This window comes from Anguilla rostrata, chromosome 2 (genome assembly GCF_018555375.3).
Source record: "Anguilla rostrata isolate EN2019 chromosome 2, ASM1855537v3, whole genome shotgun sequence".
Taxonomy (NCBI): Eukaryota; Metazoa; Chordata; class Actinopteri; order Anguilliformes; family Anguillidae; genus Anguilla; species Anguilla rostrata.
Window position 1 is genome coordinate 29,317,781 of NC_057934.1, and position 24,532 is coordinate 29,342,312.

Consider the following 24,532-nt stretch of genomic DNA (forward strand, 5'->3'; position numbering starts at 1 on the left):
GACAGACAAATCAGGGTTTGGCGAATGCTAAGAGAATGCTGCCTGCCCAAATTCATAGTGCCAGCTGTTAAAGATTGGTGGTGGAGGAATAAAACTCTGGGGCTCTTTTTCATGGTTTAGGCTAGGCCCTTTAGTTCCAGTGAAGGGAAATCTTAATGCTACGGCATACAATGATATTCTAGAGAACATTGTAGCAACAGTTTGGGGAAGGGCCTTTCTTATTTAAAATTCTTTCTGTCCATTATAAAGCATATAAATTTGCCCCTCATGATGGTTAATGATGAAACATTGATGTAACTGATAACACACCACACTGTGGTTCACATACCTATTAGTGTTTGGAAGTTCAATTCTTTAAAATAAGTCAGTACATTTGAGTCAGTACATCAAAATGAATCGGCTTTTTCGGTTTTTGAGTCATTCGAGTTAAGACAAAATGTGCTTTGCCAAATATTTTTTTTATTTCTGATTGTCTGGCTTGAGCTGGCTCACTTACAACTCAGCAAAATGTAAGTGCTCGATACACTGCATTTTAACTGTTGGGGGAAACTGTATTTCCCTTTTCCTGCTTAGGTACTACCCATCATCATTAGAAGAATGTATGCTCTTATTAGAAGAATGTATGCTCTTTTAGCACCAAGATAAACCTCTTCATTGAGCACAACACTATGGGGTCTTTCCCATGCACAGGCTACTCTCACGTGGTATGAAGTCACCCTTAGTTCAATAATTATCGACAAAAACGCTACTGCAGACTTTACTTCTATAACACTTCAAAATTTTTAGCAACTGCAACATTTATTTTGCAATATCAGTCTTATAACCTTTCTGCGCCACACATCCTCTGTCAAGAAACAACTTTGTAATTGCCTCCATTCATTTCATTGGGAGTCAAGTTTTTGCGTCCGCAAGGCATACTGGGATGGCTGGTGATGTGAGGCAAGTGGGCGGAAAGACAGGGAACATGGTGCGATAACCAATCAGATTAAAGATCCAACATGAAAAATGTCTTTGATTACATTTTTTCACCCATTCCACATAGTTCTATTATGGAGGACTCGTTAATTATTGCTTTGTGGCGATGAATGAAAGGCTATTGGTGGTGATGAGGTCCTGGCAGTGCATAGGTGCATAAAAAGTAAGAGAGCTGGTATTCTTGAATGCCAATTTGCAATAATTTACTCAGTATATAAAATATATAAGCTATGTGGCTATAGTGGTTCATGTAAGAGAGTTTTTGTATTTTTATTTTATTTATTTTCCGATTATATGTTTATATTAATTATTCTTATTCCTTATTAATATTATTATTCCTTTCCTTCATTGTAATTTCTTGATCATAGATCTTGCCATTGGCTACCTTTATTATATTTTCAGTGTGGATTTTATATATATTTTATAGTCATGTATTTCTATTTCTCTTGATTTGTTGTTGTTGACATAAAGATTTGCAATTACGTCCAACATCATTTAATTGTATAATATCAATCACAAATAAGTCAAATTTAAGTATTATGATCTGTTCGTATTATATAATTAAGAACAAGGAAACCCTTTCTAAGGACAAGCAAAATAACAGTTTGCTAGGCTGCATCCATTGGGTTTTGTATAGAGAAATAGCCCATGTGCTAATGTGGTCATTTTTATCACGAGGGGAATATGCCCATGTAGCGTTTAAAAATTTCAAATTATAAACATCCCCGTGACATTATTTTGAAAACCTAAACACTTCTTTTACAGAGAATTTCCTGTTTCTGTTAGTCTTGCTGCTGCTCGCAGCAGGCAATAGTACGCCATACACTCGGCGAGTTGTTTCTCTTTCAGTAGGCTACTTTTTGAGTTTTTGTATCAATTGAATCTTTCAGCACATTTTGTTCATTTGCGTTTTTGGTATGTCATGGTAGAGACCCCCTGGCTCAATGACACTCAGTGACTGGAGAGAGATGGAGTGGGGTTAGGTCCTTAGGGGAGGGTGTGTCTGTGACTGAATGTGTATGTTTCAATAGTATATTTTAAGGTTTGTTTATTAATTGGATTAGTGTGTGTATTTGGGATAAGTCATTTGCCATATTGGAGGAGGTTTTAGGGACATTAAGAATACCCTTATATTCATTAATTAATCACCCTAATGCAATAATAGGCTATTGGTCATGCCAGTGCATCAGTTATTGGCAACTCATCTTATTCGTTTAAACCCATCCTTCATTGTAAGGTGGTTTGTGTTAAGTATGTATAGGTGTCCATATGTGATTGGTCCCTGTTAGTTTAAATGTGTGTCTGATGGTGAGGAAAAGGGCCGATGGACAGTGGCTGGTTGCCTCTTGCGAGGGTCAGTTTTGCTACCAGTTTTAGTGCACCACATCTTTTTGCCAATAAAGTCTACAAAATGACAGTCGGTCTCCCTGCACATTTCTGCTGTGCGTCTGGGCTACTAGGGCAGCCCGTGACACAGTAGGTTCAGCATATTCAGTTCATTTAGTTTATTTGAGCCTTTCAGTAGGTTTAGTACCACCCGTTCATTTTCTTCATTTGAGTCATTCAGTAAGTTCAACATAATTAGTTCATCTTGTTCATTTGAGTCTTTCGAAATTTCAGTAGACAAACAAATTGAACGAAACTAATGAAAGACCGGTCTGACCCACTTGTACAAAGTGATTTTGCGTCATTGATTTAATGACATTAATAGTATTTGTAATACGTACAGTGCACATACGAAAAAAATCCCACTTGTGTTGTAATTGCTGATGCTTACACTTTAATAATGTAGTGTGTCTTATGTTGGTAATAGTAATGAGAGCCACGCAGTGGCTGACAAGAGAGCCCAACTCGGTCATGCAAGCTCATTCTTGAACTGGTTCAGTGAAAAACTGCTCAGAAATAAGTCACCTACTGTCCTTTGTAGTTGAATTCCTATCATAGCATACATCGTTGTTAGGATTTTCACCAATATTTTCGCAATATTTAGCCTGCATTTAGAAATAAATATGTCTGGGCAGGTATTTGTGTCATTTACTAATGTAAGAGGCGTAATACACACACCAAATCGCTTGCCAACTTTGTGTTATTTCTTTCACCATGTTCACATTTGGTTGTGAGAGTTGGGAAATGAATGTGCCTACAGTTAGATCTGGTTGCTCAGAATTTTGAGAACACAATAACTTCTGTAAGTCAGAACCTGAAAAGGTGGATATCAATGCTGATCTCTCTTATAGGTTGCATTACCATTTTAAAGAAGAATATTGTACCTACGTTTATTATGCTCCACCGTCTCTGTTTTTCACCAACATGAAAGGACTCTTTTCCAGATTTATCTGGAATAATAGAAAACCCAAGCTCCGTCTTTCACATCTATACCTCCAATATGATAGGGGAGGACTCCAATTCCCCAAATTAAAATGGTACTACTGGTAAATGGTAATGGTAAATGGACTGCATTTATATAGCGCTTTTATCCAAAGCGCTTTACAATTGATGCCTCTCATTTGCCAGAGCAGTTAGGGGTTAGGTGTCTTGCTCAAGGACACTTCAACACACCCAGGGCGGGGTTTGAACCGGCAACCCTCCGACTGCCAGACAATCGGTCTTACCTCCTGAGCTATGTCGCCCCGGTTAGCCCAAATACGATCAGCAATGTTTTAGTTCTCTGGGAAACCATACGTGTCCTGGGTACATATTGAAATGACCATAGTGCAAGGCCTCTCTATTGATTCATATATGTACTTCACATCTGTAAAGAAAATTAAGACGTGTGCTAATAACCCCTTTGTCAGGAGCACTCTCATTGTGCCTACAAATAAGGAATTTTATTTATTTTTGTTTTCTTTGAATAAATGCCTTGGAATAGGGCAGCTTTCAATGATTTATAGTAAAAAAGTTGCATCCCACAAAGACACAACAAGGTGTAAAAGACATGGGTGAATACAAGGCCTACAAGATTATATAACAGTGGTTGAATGGAATGAATTATGTACAAAAGCTCTATCACAAACAATTAACACATGGCTGAGACTTATAGAACATACATGGAATATGAGAATATGTATCACACCAGTAAAGCAACATGTATTTAATCCCAGTATTTAATCCCAGTGTGTATTAAATGCAGTTTTCAAAAAGGGACGTTGATCCATTGCTTATGGAAATCGCCCAAAATACAGTCCTGGAGAGGAGTGATAGATTACATTTCAGAAATTACAGAACATCCAGTACCTATTTCACTGAAATTATGTATCCTTGGTCTTAATCCAAATAAAGTTTCTTTACGTTATAATGAGAAAAAAATGAATTAATTGATTCCAGCTTTATACTGGAAAAATGTATGTTGCCCTCCTCTTAGCCAGTGGCTTAAGGAGCTTTCTGCATGTCTGGCCCAAGAAAGAATCTCATATACAATAAAGAATAAAGCTGCAGAGTTTTACAGCATATGGGGCGTTTTCTTACACTTTTTTAAGAGTGGTAACATTTCTGATCTAGGAACATGACCATCTGAGTGAGGAACACTGATTTGTCACAATGATTGAGACACATACTAATAGACAAACACACATACACACAAATTAATTGTACATATATAAAGAGTAAATAAATATTATAGAGGAGAGAATAAATACTTTAACTTTATATAGAGAGCAGACGTATCATTAAGTATGTCTGTTCACTTTTTTTTTTTAGTATGATTGTATATAACTTATTTTGGGTATATACCTTATTTTAAAATTTTGTTGTCTGTTTTTTAAGTCTACTTGTCATGTGTTCTGCGTTGTTCATTCATTTTACTTTTTTCTCTTCCTTTTTTACTGTATTGGATGTTGTTTTTGTGTGTTACGATTGTTTGAAGATATTTAAATATAATAAAAAAGAATAGAATCCAATCTTATAGAGCTGTGTGATGTCACCCCATTTACTTCAAGTCACATATTTTTTCAAGTTTTTTTGCAATATACTATGATGTGAGTATAAAATCACTATCAGATTCAGTAGGTGGAGCTCTGGGTGTGTTAATCAACTTGTTGGCGTAATCCCAGAGTGCCCATGATGCCAACATCCTTAGATTTTTCAACTCACACTTTCAGTGCTACTGCAACCAAACTATGAGTTGAAAACACAAACTCTGTGTTTGGGCTATATTAGTAGACATTTGGGACAACTATACCAAATACAGAGTCACCATTGTTGTGCTGGTCGTCAGTTTAAGAAGCACACCTTCCCTGCAGTCTCATCTGCAACTACACCTCCCACCCACAACAATAGTGTTCATTTGAGCATTCATAAAAATATTCTTTCACCACTAAAAATTTGTATTCTGTCATAACAACAAGATAAACCAAACAATAACCCTAAGATATGCCAATACAGCAGTGTGAATGCTGCTCACTGAATAACAAAATAAACAAGACAAATTTTTCTAAAATGATACCATGTCATTCTACTGTCAATATCTGGGACTAAATATGGAATAAATATACAACCTTACCATTGGTTTTACGCATAGAGATGTCCCCTTTGAGACTGAGTGGTCATATATTGTCTTGGACAATCCATTTGTGAAATATATGCTAATTTGTGATGCCTGGGAACCTTTCAAAATAGCTGTGCGTAATACCACACACGTTGTTTACGGTGTTGTCACCCTTTGTAGTACAATCTGACTTGATTGACAATCAATCTGTCCAATAGGTGACAGAATAAGCTTTTAAACAATGTATAACATGCGTAATTTCACTTCTGGAATAGCGTTTTATAGCTCGGCGTAACCAAACGTTTGCTCTCATCATCGCCTCCTTACATATTCTCTCTGTGCTAGCAGTACAAGATACTGCACCTGGTGAAACTTCATTGATGAGTTTCCTCATTTCTTGGAAAATTTGATTATTCTTAACAACTTCTGAGCATGGCTAAGGCATTTGTTTGCTGATAGACCTAGCTGATATACTGTTTTCTGGACTGTCAGAAGCGGGCAGCATTGATTTTCTGTCCCTGTCTCTATCTACTGAACACAGATAAGATTTCATTGTCCATATGTAAGTATTACTGCTCAAAATATTTTGGTTATATGTGAAATTGAGTGTCTTTAAATAAGTTAGTGGTATTTTATAATGAGTATATTTCTCACTGTAATACTGTAAGCGTTCATTGGTAGCTAAGCCATTAGCTGAGTAGGGTTTCTGTTTCAAGCACCGGATGTGATCACCAAAACGTGGTGGACGGTTGAATATTGTTTTAATGTCGTCTCATCCCCATAAAAGAAAATATTACATACTATAGAGTACAGAAAAAACATAGGAGAGTTAATTATTACACATTTAGGTGCTGTACCACATTGTGTGACAATGTTTGTGCATTATTTTAAAATCTGATATCAATGTTCCATCTTAAACTTTCATAGGGGGCACATTTATATGCTTTATATTGGAAAAAAAGCATTTTATTCATTTTTTGAGAGGTTTTGGATATGTTTCGGGACCCCTAGATATTTTAGACTTTTTTATTTTATTTACTTACTGATGGAAAGTAATTCCCACTTGAAAATGATGCAACAGTGAGTTTCTTGAGTAAAAACAGTTGATTTGTCGTGAAATAGGCCTACATGATGATAATGTGATTTACAGCAATTTATAATTTAGACATTTTGGATAGATTTGGAGACACTGAGTACACTGCTTAGAGTTCTGCATATCCACCCTTAGATTCTACTCACTTGTGCTCAATTAGTTGTTGATCCAGGACATGTATAGTTTAACCTGTTTGATATATGGGATCTCTCAGTATTTCATTGCAAACTAAAAAAGAGCAAATTTATTTTTGCTTTTTTGACTAGGCAATTTAATTTGTGGCACTTTATTTCTTCCTAAATTATGAATATAAATGAATGTTATTCGTATTGTAAATGGAACAAATGTCCTGCTTCATTTATCAAGTCTCTGTGATGCTCCCAACTGGAGTTATAAAGCTTTAAATAAGATACCCCTTAAATGGGCTAGGATTGGGTAGATTTGGTATCTATGCAAAGGGATTATGAAGATGAAAGTGTGTAAAGATCTAGGATACCATTCTTACACCAAGATTTATGAAGGATATATTTGCCCTGTATTAGATTATGTCTCTGGCATAGGGAGATTCAGTGACCATGTTCAATGTAATGCTATCCAAAGCCATCAGTGCAATCCTGGGTGTGCATAGCTTCTTGGATGTGCATATATTTGACCCTAATTTGGCCATTAATGGGTACATGAGCTTGGACCCTTGTGGTATTAGACATAAAATAACTATGGTATAAGACTGTAGAACAGATTGTACATATGCCTATAGATTCACTATGAAAATATTCGATTGGGATGTGTCACAACTTTCCTTGGCTAAAGAGGTACTAGATATTTTTAGTGAGGCTGGTGTAGGTCATGTTTTCAGGAATAGATTACCATGTGGTGTTAAGAGAATTAATTACCTTGTCTGATCACATTTTTTTTTCTTCATGTGTTTTATATGGCCAGGACACCACAAGATGCATGACACTATATATTTCCCTGGGGCTTCTACACTTCCCTTGGTCTGAGTTCCCAAGCCACTCACTCCCATGGTTCAAGCCCAAGGCTTAACACAACCTGGAGCCCCAGATGCATCATCCTGCCCCTCTAAACTGAATATCATACACCCCTTCTTTTGGACTTTCTACTTCACCAGCTAGTTTAATATCTCAACAGTAACTTGCTCAACCCATTTTATTATTTGCTCTGATGGATCCCTAATTACATTTCTGTTACGGTCCATTTTACCTCTACGTTGGCCATCAGAGGATGCCAGGTTCCTCCCAAGATTTCCTCCCATTGTGGAGTTTTTTCTCACCACTGTTTCAGTTTTTTTCTTCCCACCAAGGAATTTTTTTAACTCTGCTTGCTGTTTGGGAGTTCAGGCTTAATTTTCCCCTAGTTTTCCTTCTATTTCTCTGTAAAGCATCTTTGTGACAGTTCTCTGTAAAATGCGCTATACAAATACATTTGATTTGATGCTATATTTAATTAATTCTAATTAATCCATCCTACTGTTGTCGAGGAGTTCAACATGAGCATTAAGCTGCCGTATAAGTGCATTTTTGAATATTATAGTTTTGATTGTTAATATGTTTTAAAGAAAAATAACACAGATGTAGCATATGTCAAAAATTGTGAATTTTGAGTGTTATTTCATGTAATTATATATAATTCTATAAGTAAATATGACATTTACCAATTAAGAGTCCATTACATTAGTTGCTAGTGGAAGGGGTTTGTTGCCTTACCAACACAGGCAACCTTGCAAGAAGCAATGAAACTGAAATTGATTCAATTACTTAATTCTATCCTGCTGTTGCAAACCTACAAAATAAACATGTATTATTTAATAACATCACATTAATCCAAACACTTGCAGTTTTAAAGATTTTTAAAAATAAAACCTCTTATGCACAATGCATTCATCCATATCAATCAGATACATTCTGCTAGGTGACTGCTCTATATGTATTTAGTAACTAGAAGCCCCTTCACAATTTCAAGAAATGAAGTATTTTGAAACAAATAATATGATTTTTTTCAGCATTTGTGAAACAATCACATGACCGGGCTTCTCATGCAAGGCTTCAGTTCATTACTCAGTACATTCCTGCCTATAAAGCCGAAGCTATTTAACACATCAGTTTCTAATGTAACATCACAACAAAGGGCTAAAACACATCAACGTGGCTCCATAAACCTGATCATCAATTAAGATACGCCATGGTTCTCCAACACCCAAAACAGAAAAGCGATGGATAGTAATTGTTCAGAACGATTACAAGAGATGATTAAAACATGATAAAATAATACAAGTAATACTTTCTAGTATATATAGAATGCATGAATAATGTTGTAACTAAAATAAAACAATATTTATACTCCTTATTTTTAAATGTCCAAACATGTTGTTGCATGAACAGAATATTGTGACTAATTGAATTGCACTTAATTTGTGCAGGTTGTGCCGCGTAGATTAAAGGGAACTAACTGTAATGGGTGCGTGATTCCAAATGTGAAATGATCCATATTTTTCAAAGTTCAAACAGCATTCTATAATCTTGATAAACGATTAGTTACTGTTTTTATGTTGATACAAATTATTTCCTTTTAGGTTGTGGTATAGGGGCTATTTTCTTTGGAATGGACTGACATTTCTTTTGTTTAAGTTTTACAAATGAGCCAGTTGGCAACTTGCAATTGAACAGATGTCATTTTTATTGGTTGAGAATATGTCTGATTCGAACATCTTTTTTTTTCTTTTAGGATTATTGCCAGTGCACCAATGTTTCGAAATGGGACTGGAAGAATCTACAAGTGTTCTCCAACCAACACAAGCTGTGAACCATTTCACATGGAAGGTATCCATTATTTTACATGATATACTGTACTGTATTTGATAGAGAGCAAGCTTTTTAATGGACTATGGAATTATGCTGTCATGTATAAAATGGTGATCCAACTGTACCAGAAAGTATCTCATCTCATCTGTTACAGCGAATGAAAGATGAAAATGATAGACTTGAGTATTTGGAAAAGAAGCATTGCTAAAATAAAATTATTTATGAATATACACTCACCGGCCACTTTATTAGGTACTTGCTAGTACTGGGTGTGCTCTTCTGCTGCTCTAGCCCATCTGCTTCAAGGTTTGACGGGTTGTGCATTCAGAGATTCTCTTCTCCATACCTCGGTTGTAACGAGTCTCCCCCTCACTACCCATCTTCCGCTGTGGCCTGAAGACTCAGCTCTTCAGACTATACCTAGACTAACTGCCACCACTCTGTACATTTCACTCTAAATCCACCCCCCCGCTTTTATGACACTTGTTACATGGTGCCCCATCCCAGCACTTTTTAGTAATTTGTATTTGTCCTAATACTGTCGCTTATTCTTCTGCCTAGTTGGCTTTGCAGAGGTTAGGTCAGAATAGCGTTCACTGTGTGAACTAAACTGTGTTCTTGGCTAGAAATAGCTGTACAAAATAAGTATTGTACCTTATTAGACCTGTGTTTAGTAGTTGTCTATGACCATGAAATGCACTTGTTGTACATCGCTTTTGATAAAAGCGTCTGCCAAATAAATGTAATGTAATGTAATGAGTGGTTATTTGAGTTACTGTTGCCTTTCTATCAGCTCGAACCAGTCTGACCTCTGCCATCAACAAGGCATTTTCGCCCAGAGAACTGCTGCTCACTGGTTATTTTCTCTTTTTCGGGCCATTCTCTGTAAACCCTAGAGATGGCTGTGCATGAAAATCCCAGCAGTTTCTGAAATACTCAAACCAGCCCATCTGGCACCAACAACCATGCCACGTTCGAAGTCACTTAAATCACCTTTCTTCCCCATTCTGATGCTTAGTTTGAACTTCAGCAGATCATCTTGACCATGTCTACATGCCTAAATGCGTTGAGTTGCTGCCACGTGATTGGCTGATTAGATATTTGCGTTAACGAGCAGTTGAACAGGTGTACCTAATAAAGTGGCCGGTGAGTGTATAAGAGGTGAGGGGGATGATATATTGGACTTTCTTGGGAAACTGTTGGATGAAAAGTTTTAAATCCCTCAAGAACAACTGAACACTATGTGGGCACCTCACTCACCTACAGGTAAAATCCCAGAATCAGGTTCAGGGACATTATATTGTGCTTTCTTGACTGGGGTATGAAATGACGTCTTTACTTCTGCTTGGGCAAAAAGGGATTTGAATTCCGCTGAGCTCAAATTCACTTTTAGTCTTATTTTACACTAAAACGTGAACACAGGCACATTCAGTGTCAGCCAATTAGAAAATATGTCACAGAGAAGGGATTTAGATCCCACTAAGGAAAACTTAGAGGAGTACGGTGTTGTTGTCAATGAAACCCAAGAGCAGGAGGAAATGCTTCTTGGATTCCTATGCTGGCATGGGGAAAATGGTGAACATAGATATGAGCACCTGAAAATCCTTTTGTGGAACATGCTGAAATCTGAAGTTGAGAAGCACCAGCAAGTTGATATTAACTAGTGATGGTGATGTACAGACATAAGGTGCTGTTAGTGTGTTCTTTTTGAAACTTAAATGCAAACTTTCGATACTGATTCTTTTTGTCTATAGAAGGATAATTAGAAATGACTACTTGAAAGTGATAAAAACAATTAATGCGTAAATAGTATGTGAATTTGAACTGGATATCTTTCCTGGAGCATGAGAAATGGACTGTATTTCTTCCATTTTTTTTTTCTTTTCGTATTTTCTTGTTTTTAACACTGAAACACATACTAATATTGAAAGCATGGCTATTTGCCTCAATTGTAAATACGAACATAGATCTAGGCATTTTTCACAATTCCACACATTTCATGTTACCATACATTTCCTGTGTTAAAGGGGAATTGCACTTTATAACACTTCTGCTTCTGGTGATTGATATTGTCTTTCTAATGAATGTGTTGCCCTTCACATTTCGATTAGTTATTTCATTACGTTATTATTTTACACTGTTTTGTTGTTTTCCTTTACAAATGCAGGAAGTAGACCCAGGCAGTTTAGTGTCGAACTCGAGGATCCATATCATTTCGCAACTTCCGATGTGGGCGTACCTGCAGACAATAACATTAGGTTGGTCGTAGAAATAGTGTTGTATGACTACTAGCTAGCGAAACCGAAAATGTCGTAGGACATTAGCTGGCTAATTTGCAGGCTGATCATGCGAGAGTGAGAGTGAGTCAGGAGCGGGCTGAGATTGAGGAACCATAAGCTATTCCCAGGACAAATGACAACTGGTGGTAGACATCTTATGTATCACAGACAGACGCGATAGCGTTAGCCAGTCCGCATAGTACCTACCTTGAGCCGTTCGACCAACGATCGGAAAACGGTGGGTACAGCTCCAGGCTTCAGACGGTCGCCTTGGTAGTCGGTGCCTTCAGAGTAGTTGCTGCATACCCTTAGTCCTCGTTTGCAAACTTCTTCGGCTGTTATGTTGGGGTGTCTGATTACATCCAGCCATGTCTGGCACAAAGTTGCATCGCGTTGAAAACTATGAAAATGTGCTTTCAAGGCAAGTTTAACGGGGCCATTATAACAACCGGGTACCAATATCGCATCAGACAAAAGCTAGCAGACGTTAGTTTGTTCGATTTCAACGCTAAGTTAACGGAATGTTTTGCTTCGTTCTTCTCGATTTTGCTGCGAAACGAAATCGAAGAAGAAGAAAATACCGGAAACCATACTACTATGTAGACTTTGTTTCTAACGTTAGACATTTAAAATGAAATAACTAATCGAAAAATGAAGGGCGACACATTCATTAGAAGGACAATATCAGTCATGAGCAGCAGCAGTGTTATAAAGTATAATTCCCCTTTAAGTCAATTCGGAGATCTACTTTATTTAGAATATTTTATTTGCTCTATTATTGGACATTTGTCAAGCTGAATGGTAATTTGAGACAAAGGTAACCTGAGGAAACACAAAACAATAAAATAATTTTTAAAATAATAATAATTTATTATTTATTATTAAATGACAAAAGTTTTCAAACACCCATATCACCCTTGTGAAAAAAACAATTGCCCCATTAAACTTAATAACTGGTTGCATCACCTTTAGCAGCAATAACTGCAACAAAACGCTTCCTATAATTTGTCTTTCAGTCTTTCACATTGCTATGGAGGAATTTTAGCCCGCTCTTCTTTACAGAACTGTTTTAATTTGACAAAATTGGTTGGTTTCCAAGCATGAACTGCTTGTTTCAGGTCCTGCTATAGTAACTCTATTGGGTTCAGGTCAGGAGTTTGACCACGCCACTAGTCAAAGTTTTGTTTCTTTTCATCCGTTCAGGTGTGGACTTGCTTTTGTCTTGCTGCATAACACATTAGTGCTTCAGTATTCTCCTTATTAATTTTATAGTATAGTGCTGAATTCATGGTTCCTTCAATAGTAGCAAGTCGCCTAAGTGTTGAAGCAGCAAAGCATCCCCACAACATCACACTACCACCACCGTGTTTGACTGTTGGTATGATTTTCTTACTGTGAAATCCTGTATTTGCTTTATGCCAGACATAATGGGACCTGTGTCATCCAAAAAGTTCCACTTTTGACTAATCTGTCCATATAACATTATCCCCCAAAGCCTGGAAATCATTCACATGCTTTTTTGCAAATGTGAGACAAGCATTGATGTTTCTCTTGGGTAGCAATGGTTTCTGACTTGACTCTCTGCCATGAATCCCATTTTGCCCAGTCTTTTTCTTATTTGGGAGTCATGGACACTGATATTAGCTGACGCAAGAGAGGCCTGAAGTTCTTCGTATGTTCTTCAGGGATCTTTTGTGACTTCCTAGATAAGTTGTTTCTGCGCCCTATGAGAAATTTGGCAGGCCGGCCAGTTCTGGAAAGATTCATCACTGTTCCAAGTGTCTACCATTTAGAGATAATGGCTCTCACTCTGGTTCAGTGGTGTCCCAGAGCCTTATAAATGGTTTTGTAAACCCTACTTTCCAGACTGATATATTTCAACCATTTTTTTCTCATCATTTCTGTAATTTCCTTTGATCGTGGCATAGTGTGCTTCTGGAAACTGTGGTGACTATTTCACTCTCTTGGTAAGGGTCAATATCAGTGGGGTTTAGATTCATCTGGGCTAGCTGCAATCAAACCTGGCTGTGTTCAATCAACTGAATAGCAATTATATTAGGTTAATTGAGTAACCAAGGGGGCATTCACTTTTTCACATGGGTCATATAGGTGTTTTATAACATAACATATTGATGAGAACAGGCCATTCAGCCCAACAATGCTAGCCATTTTCCTGACTAAATTAGTGCTCTGATTACCTACACTGTATCAAGCCTAGTCTTTAAAATACCCAGAATTTCTGCCTCTGCTATGTGACCTGGCAGGCTGTTCCACACATTGAATACTCTCTGCATTAACTTTTGCTAATTTCCATTTATGTCCCCTCGTTCTGCTAACAGAATTGAACCTGAATAATCTCTTGTAGTTTACTTTTTTTGATCCCCTTTATGAATTTAAAAGGCTCAATCAAATCACCCCGACGTCTCCTTTTAACTAGGCTTGAAGATATTAAGCATCTTAAGTCTCTTATCTTTCATTCTAGGAATCAATTTGGTTGCACTTCTTTGAACCTTTTCCAGAGCCTCTATATCTTTGTTGTAGTATGGTACCCATTCCTTGGATTTATACTCAATACTTCTGGCTATATAACCCAGTATCCTGTTAGCCTTTTTTTTTACGGCTACAGCACAGTGCCTAGAATCTGAAAGGCTTTGATCAACCATTACTCCAAAGTTTTTTTTAAAAATTGAGCCCATTCCGAATTTGTTTCTCCCATAATGTAATCCTGCCTAATGTTTTTATTTCCCACATGCAGAACTTTACATGCTACTGAATTCCATTTGCCAGGTATCTGCCAACTTCTGGATTTTATTTAAATGTTCTTGGAGTACTTTAGTAGATTACAAACTATCAGCTGGCCCAGTTTTGTATCATAGTAAACTAATGTACTCTCTATGTCCCTGTCAAGGTCATTGATATAACTGAGGAAGAACAGTGGTCCCAGCACTGATCCCTTTGGGACTCCACTTCTAACAGTTCCCTGCTCAGATAATATCACTCTTACTACTACTCTTAGCCAATTCCAAATGTAATCTGAAATGTCCTCTAATTCTTACTGTCTTCATTTTGCTAACAAGTATTTCATGTAGTACCTTATCAAACGCCTTTTAGAAATCTAAATATATAATATCATAAGCCCTGTTATAATCAAAATACGTGGTCTTCAAAGAATACCAGAAGGTTTGACAGGCATGATCTTCTCTTGCAAAAACCATGCTGGCTATCGCTTAGGATCTTGTTATTTTCAAGAAACACTTCCAACTTGTCTCTAATGATAGATGGCAGTATATTACATATGATGCAGGCCTGTTTCCTGGATCAGTACGGTCCCTTTTCTTATATATTGGTATTTTATTACCTTGATTCCAGTCCTAAGGTATTTCTCCAGTTTCTAAGGACTGTCTAAAAATACCTGCTAGAGGTTTAAAGATGATCACAACTAACTCTTTGAGTACCCTTGGGTATATGCCATTACTTGTCTTTAGTTTACGTAATTCATCCATTTCTTCTTTATACTCTATCTCAATATCTTATAAGACATTCTGAGTACAAACTATGTCTTTCAGACTATTAGTAACCTCTTCTCATATATCAATCAATCAATCAATAAAAATTTATTTCTATAGCTCACTTCGTCCACAGAGGCAACCCAGTGTGCTTTACATAAATAAAAGCAAAAGGAACAAACAAAGTACAAAGTACATAAAATAGAAAAACAATTAAAAACTGTCTTCCCATCGGAATGACTAAGTCTACTTAATGCAATAACAGATGCAAGTTTAGAGTTCAATCATAAGCACTGAAGAGAAACGTTTTTACTGATTAAAAATTTCAACAGTGGGATATACAAGTTCTCTGGTAATTTTTTCCCAGTTCATGCAGTATAACAGCTAATGCTGCTATCCATTTGGTTGACTCTGGGCCCTAGCTACCGACCTGAGTCCAAGGATCTAAGAGTCCTACTCGGTTTATACTCTTTAAACATATCAGATATGTATTCTGGGCCTAAACTATTCAGTGATTTATAGACTAGTAGCAGCACTTTAGAATCTATTCTGTAACTAACTTGAAGCCAGTAAACATTTTAGAACTGGAGTAATGTGCTCTGTTCCTTTCATCCTGGATACAACTCTAGCAGCCGCATTCTGAATGAGCTGTAGCTGTAGATTTCGGACTTGGTCTTTGGTTTTTAGAGCCCGAGAATCAAGGTGTTTACTAATACTAATTCTCTTCTCTTTGTTGCCAAACACAATAATCTCTGTTTTGTCCTTATTTAATTGAAGAAAATTTTGGCTCATCCTGTCATGGGTTTGGGGTGCAATTCCATTTTTGGCCTCCCGGCCTAATTATTTCCTCATTGGATGTACCTGTTTCCAATTATTCCTCCCTATGCCGTGATTTCGGCCACCTGCGTCATGCAAGACTATTTAAGACGCTGTCTGACTTTCAGTCCTTGCTTCAGTGTAAACTTACGTTCTCATTGAGCCGGTAAGGTATTTCAGAGCCTGTTCAATAAACCTCTTGTTCTCTCGCTTCTCAAGAAGCATTTCCCCCTTAGAAGTTTTGTATTTCGGTCTGTGTTTCTGGGCTTCCTACCGGCAGACCGTTAGGGCTTTACCTTTTTGTTTTCCTAAGTCTTAGGTTCTTGGGTATCTCGGGGTTTGACCCCAAGTTTTCCTTTTTGTTTTGGGTCTGAGCTGCGACTCAGTTACGCTGGGTTTCCTTGGTTTCTATCCCAACTATTTTTAGTTCCTGAGCGGTGCTCAGTATTTTTATTTCTCTGTTTCTCGCCCTTGTTTTTACAGGGTTGTTTTCTGTTCGACCGTTTTTTAAGGCTTGACAGGAAGTTTGAGTTTTCACTCCTGTCAGTCTGTTATTTTTTCCCTTCCTCGTTTCCTCTAGCCTCAGTGGCTTATCACCTCGGGGATGAGCTTTTCGAGTCCCTGTACAGTTGCGTGTGGTCCTCCGACACTCTCCCCTCCCTCACACATCCAATAATTGATTTGCTCTAAACATTGACACAGTGAGTCTATTGGGTTATAGGCATCTGGTGAGAGTGCCAGATATAGCCTATCTGTGTATCATCTGCATAACTATGGTAATTAATGTTGTTGTTCTGTAGAATTTGGCCCAAAGGCAGCATATAGAGTTTGAACAGAAGGTGTCCGAGAACTGATCCCTGGGGGATTCCGCATGTCATAGCCACCCTATCATATTTATAACTGCCAATGGTGACAAAGTAACTCCAGCCTTCTAAATAAGATCTGAGCCAATTAAGGACTGCTCCGGAAAGTCCTACCCAATTTTCCAACCTGTCCATCAGTATTCTATGATCTATAGTGTCAAATGCAGCACTGATATCTAGTAAAACCAGAATTGATATTTTACCTGAATCAGTATTCAGCCGTATGTCATTTAACACTTTTATAAGAGCCGTTTCCGTACTGTGGTAAGGTCAGAAGCCTGATTGAAATTTGTCAAAATGACCATTTGAGTTAAAAAAATTGCTGAGTTGATTGAGAACAACTTTCTCAATGATCTTAGCTATAAAAGGAAAATTTGACAGGTCTATAGTTGTTTAACACAGAGACATCCAGAGTTCTCTTTTTTAAGAGTGGCTTAATGGCAGCTGTTTTTAGTGATGCCTGATAGTAGTGAGCCATTAACTCTTTGCTGCAAATCAGTAGCTACAGTCAGACGGCAGTATGTCAAGACAACAGGTTGATGATTTAAGATGCTTAACTGTTTCCTCTAGAGTTTTTTTGGTCAATTATATTAAATTGTGACATAATAGTCTATTTATTTCTAGGTGGTCATAGGGACGGCATAGTTTCATTGTTTGACTGTGTTGTTAATGGTCAGTCTAATAGTTTAGATTTATTCACTAAAGAAGCAGGCAAATTCATTACATTTCTCTGTGGAATGGAGTTCTGGGGCTATCTGTTTTGGGGGTTAGTAAGCTTGTCAACCATGACAAGTAGAGTGCGGGTATTGTAGGTGTTCCTGTTAATCATCTTAGAGAAATATGGCTGTCTAGCTCTGCATAACTCATTGTTAAAATGACTAAGGCTTTGTTTACAGAGGACATAGTGGATTTGAAGTTTAGTTTTTCTCCACTTACGTTTAGTTTTCCTACATTCTCTTTTCAAGGCTTTTACCATCATGGTGTTTCTCCATGGTGCTTTCTGTTTCCTTAAAATTTTCTTGACTTTTACCGGTGCTACAACATCCATGACATTTAAAATTTCAAATTAAAATTATCCAGGACTGTTTCTGCACTCATGATTGGTGACATAGCTATGGCCTCCATAAACTGAGCACAAGTACTCTCGTTAATGTACCTTTTCTTAACAGAAACGGAGCTTATTTGAACATCCGGAGTGATCAGTAAGTCAAAGAAGACACAAATGATCAGAAAGGGCCAAGTCCTTCACCATAACAGAATAAATGTCAAGATCCTTAGAAATAACCAGATCCAAAGTGTAGCCTTGCGTGTGCGTGGGGTCTTTCGCGTGCTGCTAGAGATCAAAAGTGTCAAGTAGTGCAAAAGATTTCTTTGGCATTAGTCCATGTTATTATCTATCTATGTGGATGATAAAATCCCCAGTTATGATAAAAAAAAGTTGTAATCAATGGAGATAACTGACAGTAGTTCAGCAAAGTCATTAATAAAATTTGTATAGTATCTTGGAAGTCTGTAAATAGTTAAAAATAAAATTTTGGGAGCACCCTTCAATATGAAACAGAGGTATTCAAAAGAAATAAAATTACCAAATGTAATCTCTTTGCACGGGAATGCATCTTTAAATAAAGCAGCTACTCCTCCTCCTTTCTTACCAGTTCACCATGTATTCATAAAACTGAAATTTACTGGAGCTGACTCATTGAGGAACAGTAGCACTGCTGCCTTCTACTAACCATGTCTCAATACAAAACAGAAAATGTAAATTGTAGGATGTTATAATGTCATTAACTAAGAATGATTTGTTGGCTAGAGATCTGATATTAAATAGAGCTAGATTTGTAGAGATAATAGGAGCCCCTAAGTCAGTCTGAGGTTGTCGTGATACAGGTAACAGATTAGACCGATTTACCTCATAAGCTAAGTGCAGTCGATTCCTTCTATTTCTAATCAACGCAGGAATAAAGAACATTACAGGCATACTGGGTCCCAGCTTGGTCTCAGAACAGCTGTCAGTAACATCTTTACTATAGCAGGGACCCTGAACACATCATGAAGTGCTATCAGTGTTTTGTACTCTGCTGCTGTTATCAGTAGCACTTGCTGAACTTGTGGGCTGAGATGGAGAGTGAGAGTTTAGTCCCAGCATGCACCAATTCCTTCACTTTCTCTGAGAAATCCAAATGTGGAGGGGATGATGTTGAGAAAGAGAGGGTGGAGGATGAGAGGGATGACTGCGGAGAATCTGCTGGTGACTGTAGCATGATTATCTGATTATCTCGTCCAGTGTCAGGAACTCAGCCTGAGTCATGTTCTCCATTGGTGGGGATTGTGATTGTACCTGTATTCTGTGTCTCTATTTGTGATGAGGTGTTTGATGGTTCTACATCATGGTCGGGGGCAGGTGGAGGAGGCTGTGGCTGCACCTGTAGTGTTGAATCAGTGCAGGGGGAAGATGGGTGGCGAAGAGCAAAAAGAAGGTTATCCTTCAGTGCTTTCACTCCAGTTCCGCTTAGGTGGGCACCATCGGGTCTAAATAATTCTCTGCGCCCCCAGAATAGATTAAAATTGTCAATATAATTCAGAACTTTTAGGCTGCAGGTTCTGCTCAGCCATATGTTGAGGCTAAGCAGATGAGAGAACATATTAGTTCCTTGGGCTGGAAGAGGTCCACTGATGAACTTTTATGCTGTTAGCTTCTCAAATGTATTAAACAGTTCAGTGAAGTCCTTTTTTAGGATTTCCGACTCTTCTCTACAAATGTAATTTTTGCCCACGTGCAGAATAATTCGATCGATCGCCGGGTGCTGGGAGAGAATGTTACGGAGCTCCTTGTTTAATTCTGAAACTGTCGCGTTGGGGAGACCGCATGTTAGCACCAGTCTGCTGCCTACGGACAGTGGAATCACCCAGGATCAGAGCGCTCGGTGCAGTGTTGGCGTCAGGCGAGAGCCACAGCTTGTTAGGCCTTGTGTCTTTGCTAGCCCGCTTTGAGTCCCATTTCGTAGTCAGCGTCGCTGATTTTGCTTCATTGTCGTTACCACTTGGAATATACTTACCCAGATTCATTAGCAGTTCGAAACGGTTCAGCAAAGGAACCGGTTTCAGCTGCATTATTGCCCTTTTTTCACGGGGTGTAGTAGCGTTAGCATTAGTTTTCCGAGCTCATGATGAACAATGTGGTGTGGAGGATGTTAAGACTGCAATCTGTTGGTTTCGTGTTTTTGGTTTCGCTCCAAGCTTGTGCCACCGGCTTATACTCTCATATTGCTCAGTTTTGTTTACCATTTTTGAATGAGCTATGTCAAGCTTCGGGAAGTCTGTTAAGCACTCTAGCCTTAGCTTAGCTTGTTGTGCTGTATTAGCGTTAGCTTTTGTTGACTCTCCCCCGAGTGCCCGTGGAATAACACTGGAGCTATTTCTCCCGTCCTCTCTTGGTTTGTGGTCTGGCAGAACGGTGAGCATTTTTGTCTCAAGTTCTCTGTCATTTTCCAATGCGAAGATTCTGGTTTCCAGTAAAACAATCTTCTGTAACAGTTTACGACAGTCTGAGCATTTGAAACATTCCGAGGTATGAGGAGGCATGTTTGACAGTGGCTACAACCAGTCTCAAAGCCAAGAATAAAATCCAAGTAAAAACCGAAGAATCAAATATAAGACAATATAAAACAGTAAAATAATAATAAAATAATAAATAAAGTAAAAAAAATAAATAAATAAAAAATAATAACAGAGGCTGCGAAAGAGGCTGGGAAAGAAAGTAGAACGATAAAGCTGCGGGAGCTCACAGAGACACGTCTGCTCTCTCCGGAGTCCAAGGTTCGAGTCTCTCATATAAAACTCTCAATAAAATAACTATTTAAGGCATCATCAATACCTCTGTTCTTATAAAGCAATGCTCCTTCTTCATTCTTGCTGCACCCGATATCCTCCTTAACTTTCCTTTTCCTACTGCAGTATTAAAAGAAATGTTTAGGATTACTTTTTGAATCTTGGGCATTTTGCCTTTCAAAGAGCCTCTTGGCTTCCCATAGTTCTTTTTTAACGCAACATTATTCAGCCTTATTACTCTCAGTGCTGTCATTTTTATATATCTTATATAGTTTCCTCCCCCTCAAACTCTCTCGTATGGCTTTGTTCATCCACTGGGGAGTCCGCTTCTTCAACTTACTTTTCCTTACCTTTGGAATAAAATTAAATTGTGCCTCAAGAATAACGCTTTTGAATCTGTCCCACTTTTCACTCACAGTCTTGCAGTTAAGACTCGCATCTTGTCAAAATTGGCTTGCATAAAATAAAAAATTCTGGCTGTAGAGGAGGCCTTGTTCATTTGCACGAGCTGTTCAATTTTGGGAATTTTCTGCACATTAAAATTTTCTTTTATATACAGAGCTACACCCCAACCTCTCTTACCGGATCTAATGAGTTTGTACCCGGCTACATTATATTCATCCCATTCCTCCTCCCCAAGCCATGTCCATACCAACTATGTCATAGCCCCCACTATTCATACCAGCCTCAAATTTCAAAAATGTTTTTTTCATACTTCTAGCATTTAAACAAAGAAATTTCAGATTGTTACTTCTTCACATTCTCATCCGTTCCCTCACCCCCTGCCACCCTTACTACAATTTTGCTTTACAAAGATTTCATTGGTGTTCACACTATTGTAGGAAACCTTGACAGGCTGCACCTCCCTACCCTTTTCTCTCTTTGACCTCCCTGCCCTCCAAATTCCTAGTTTAAATAATCCTGTGCTAACGCATATGCTGGCCCAGTGCAGCAGTACTCTTCCGGTTCAGATGCAGCCCATCGCCCCTGTCCCAGAAGGAGTCCCAGTGCCCCATAGACCTGTACCCCTCTTTCATACACCAAGTATGTACTCATGTGTTAAACCTCCATATAAACTTTTTTCATTAAATAAATAAAATCATTTGTGTTCACTCGGTTTCCCTTTCCCTAATATTACTTTTTGTCTAAAGATCTGAAGCCATTCTCATGGCACTGTACATTCCTCATAGTAGAGACTCGGCTACAATGTATCTCTGACTGTATTGAATAATTTGTGAGTAATCAATGCATTGTTAATCAAGGAAAATGACTGAAAACAGGTCAAGACCAAGAATGAGTTTAAGGTAAAATTTTATGCCCTGTCAATTTTCAGCTCTGCTGCCACTGGTGTATCGGCTATGGGCAAAAATACGGGAGAACCTGAACCCTTTGTTGATTTGTGCTGGGGTTTTGTATTTCATAGAGCTATACTTTCCTGTACACACAATAGCATCCTTTAATCCATTATGCTGGGACTTCAGTTATTTTCGCATGCTGCCAAATTGCAGTCTCTTTGAAAAAAATGATTGTTTAAAATCTCAGAGCATACACAAATAACATGCAAGTCCCAATCATCAGAAACCTGCTTATATTTTCATATAAATATTATATGAGCATATTCTCTTTAGATGGTAAGTTGAAAAAACACAGGGCCAAGTTACTTGAAAATATTAAGGATAACTTGGGTAGCAGCATTGCTTCGGAATATGGTGTGTTAAATTTGTGTGAGCTAAGATAGGCAATATTGTTTCTTATAACTTGGCCTAATTTTGATACCAGTATTTTTAGTGGTAGGCCTAGATTTTGCAAGCATGAATGGCTTGTATGCAGTGCTTTGTATGTGTGAGAAAACATGTTTTTCTTCAGATAGATGTATACAGTGCCGTGGAAAAATATATGTACCTTCCTGATTTCCTCTATTATTGTATATTATTCACACTGAATTGTGACAAGGCAAACTGAGTAAACACAAAACAACATTTATTTAATGAAAAAAGTCAAATACCAATATCACCCATGTGAAAAAATAATTTCCCCTTTAGTTACTCAGTTAACCAAATTTAATTAGATTCAGTTGAGTGAACACAGCCAGGTTTGCATGCAGTTAGCCCTGTTGTATCTAAACCTCACTCATATTGAACCTTAACATAAGAGAGAAGTAGCCACCACCACTGCCTACCAAATTTCTCCAAGGGCACAATGACAGAAAAAAACAGAAAGAGACTGGGCAAAAATGGATTCATGGGAGAGTAGCAAGGCAGAAACCACTGCTAATGAAGAGAAACATTGATGCTCATCTCACATTTGCAAAAATGGGATAATGTTCTATGGAAGTTCTATGGAAGTCAATAATGGAACTTTTTGGATGGCATGGGTCTCATTATGTCTGATATAAAGCAAATACAGCATTCACAGTAAGAACATCATACCAACAGTGAAACATGGTGGTGGTAGTGTGATGGTGTGGGGATACTGCCTCAGGGCCTGGATGACTTGCCATTAATGGAGAAAACAGGAATTCTACTCTACTAGAATATTCTTAAGGACATTTTCAGGTCATCTGTCTGTGAGCTGAAGCTGGAGCAAAAATGGGTAATGCAGCAAGACAATGATCCATGACACAAAAGCAAGTCCACATCTGATTGACTGAAAAGAAACAAAATTAAAATTTTGGTGTGGTCCAGTCAAAGTCCTGATTTGAGACCAATAGAGATGCTGTGGCAGGACTTGAAACATGCAGTTCATGCTCAAAAACTAATTTGTTTGAAGTAAGTAGTTCTGCAAAGAAGAGTGGGCTTAATTGACTGATATCAAATTATAGGAAGTGTTTGGTTGCAGTTATTGCTGCTAAATGTGGTGCAATCAGTTATTAAGTTTAAGGGGGCAATTACTTTGACTTTTACTTTACATGAGTGATTTAGGTGTTTAATAATTTTTTTCATCAAATAATATTTTTAAAAATATGTTTTGTGTTTACTCAGGTTCCTTTTGAATAAAATTACATTTTGCCACAAGATCTGAAACCATTCAGTGTGACAAATATGCAATAATAGAATAAATCAGGAAGGGGAAATACTTTCAAGGCAATGTATATAAAACTACAAAAAATGGCTCACAGAGGAAAATGTAGTAAAAGACATTATCCTTTGAAGTATGGTCCTATCAATATACATAAAAATTCTAATATATAGATTTATTTTTCAGAAATGAACACCACCAAATCAACTGGAATAGCTCTGGATATCCGCTCCACTTCCCCTACGCGGATCACCGTAAGATTACTTTTATTTACATTGTTAAAAATTATTAGTACATAAATCTCCATATTTTAGCCAAGTCAAATTTTACCACAGTAATATGCAATTGTGGACCTGAAGTCCTTTGTTGGCTGGTTGGCCAGCTGATTGGTATGCTCATTAAGCAATGTAGAATGTCAAACTAGCTGATTGCTGCTTAATGAAACTTTCTTATTCACAGTAATGGCAAGGCTTCCATTCATGTCAGAAGAAAATATATTCAGAAGAATATATTTTCTTCTGAAAGAAAGTGCACCATCAGGGGTTTTGGGCTCCACCACCCCTGAAAATCTTATGTTTGTAACACACGTAGAAACTGGTTAAAATTGGTTAGGAATGCACAGGGTTAATTTTTTGTCTCCAATGTGTTTTTCTGTAATTGAACTTTTGATGCTGAGTGGTCATGCTTGTTTACTGTATTCCTTTTGGTGAATTAGTTGTGATCATGCATGTTTGTTTGGTTTTGACCTTTTATGTGATTGGCTGCGCAGTTTAGTTTGTTACATTGTTGTAAATTGATGTCTGGGTTGGAATGGTTACAAGAGAAAACAAAACGATTAGAGATCCTTCTTGG

At 37.7% G+C, this 24,532-nt stretch overlaps 1 protein-coding gene across 2 annotated transcripts in view; it reads left to right on the forward strand.

The window, feature by feature from the left end:
• The window catches only part of LOC135247708 (integrin alpha-M-like), a 157,874-nt gene that overhangs the window by 38,352 nt on the left and 94,990 nt on the right, over positions 1-24,532 (forward strand). For both annotated transcript variants that reach the window (XM_064321478.1, XM_064321479.1), the window contains exons 3-4: positions 9,294-9,388; positions 23,867-23,934. In XM_064321478.1, the coding sequence (XP_064177548.1) occupies positions 9,294-9,388; positions 23,867-23,934 (163 nt within the window). The remainder of the gene's footprint in view (positions 1-9,293; positions 9,389-23,866; positions 23,935-24,532) is intronic.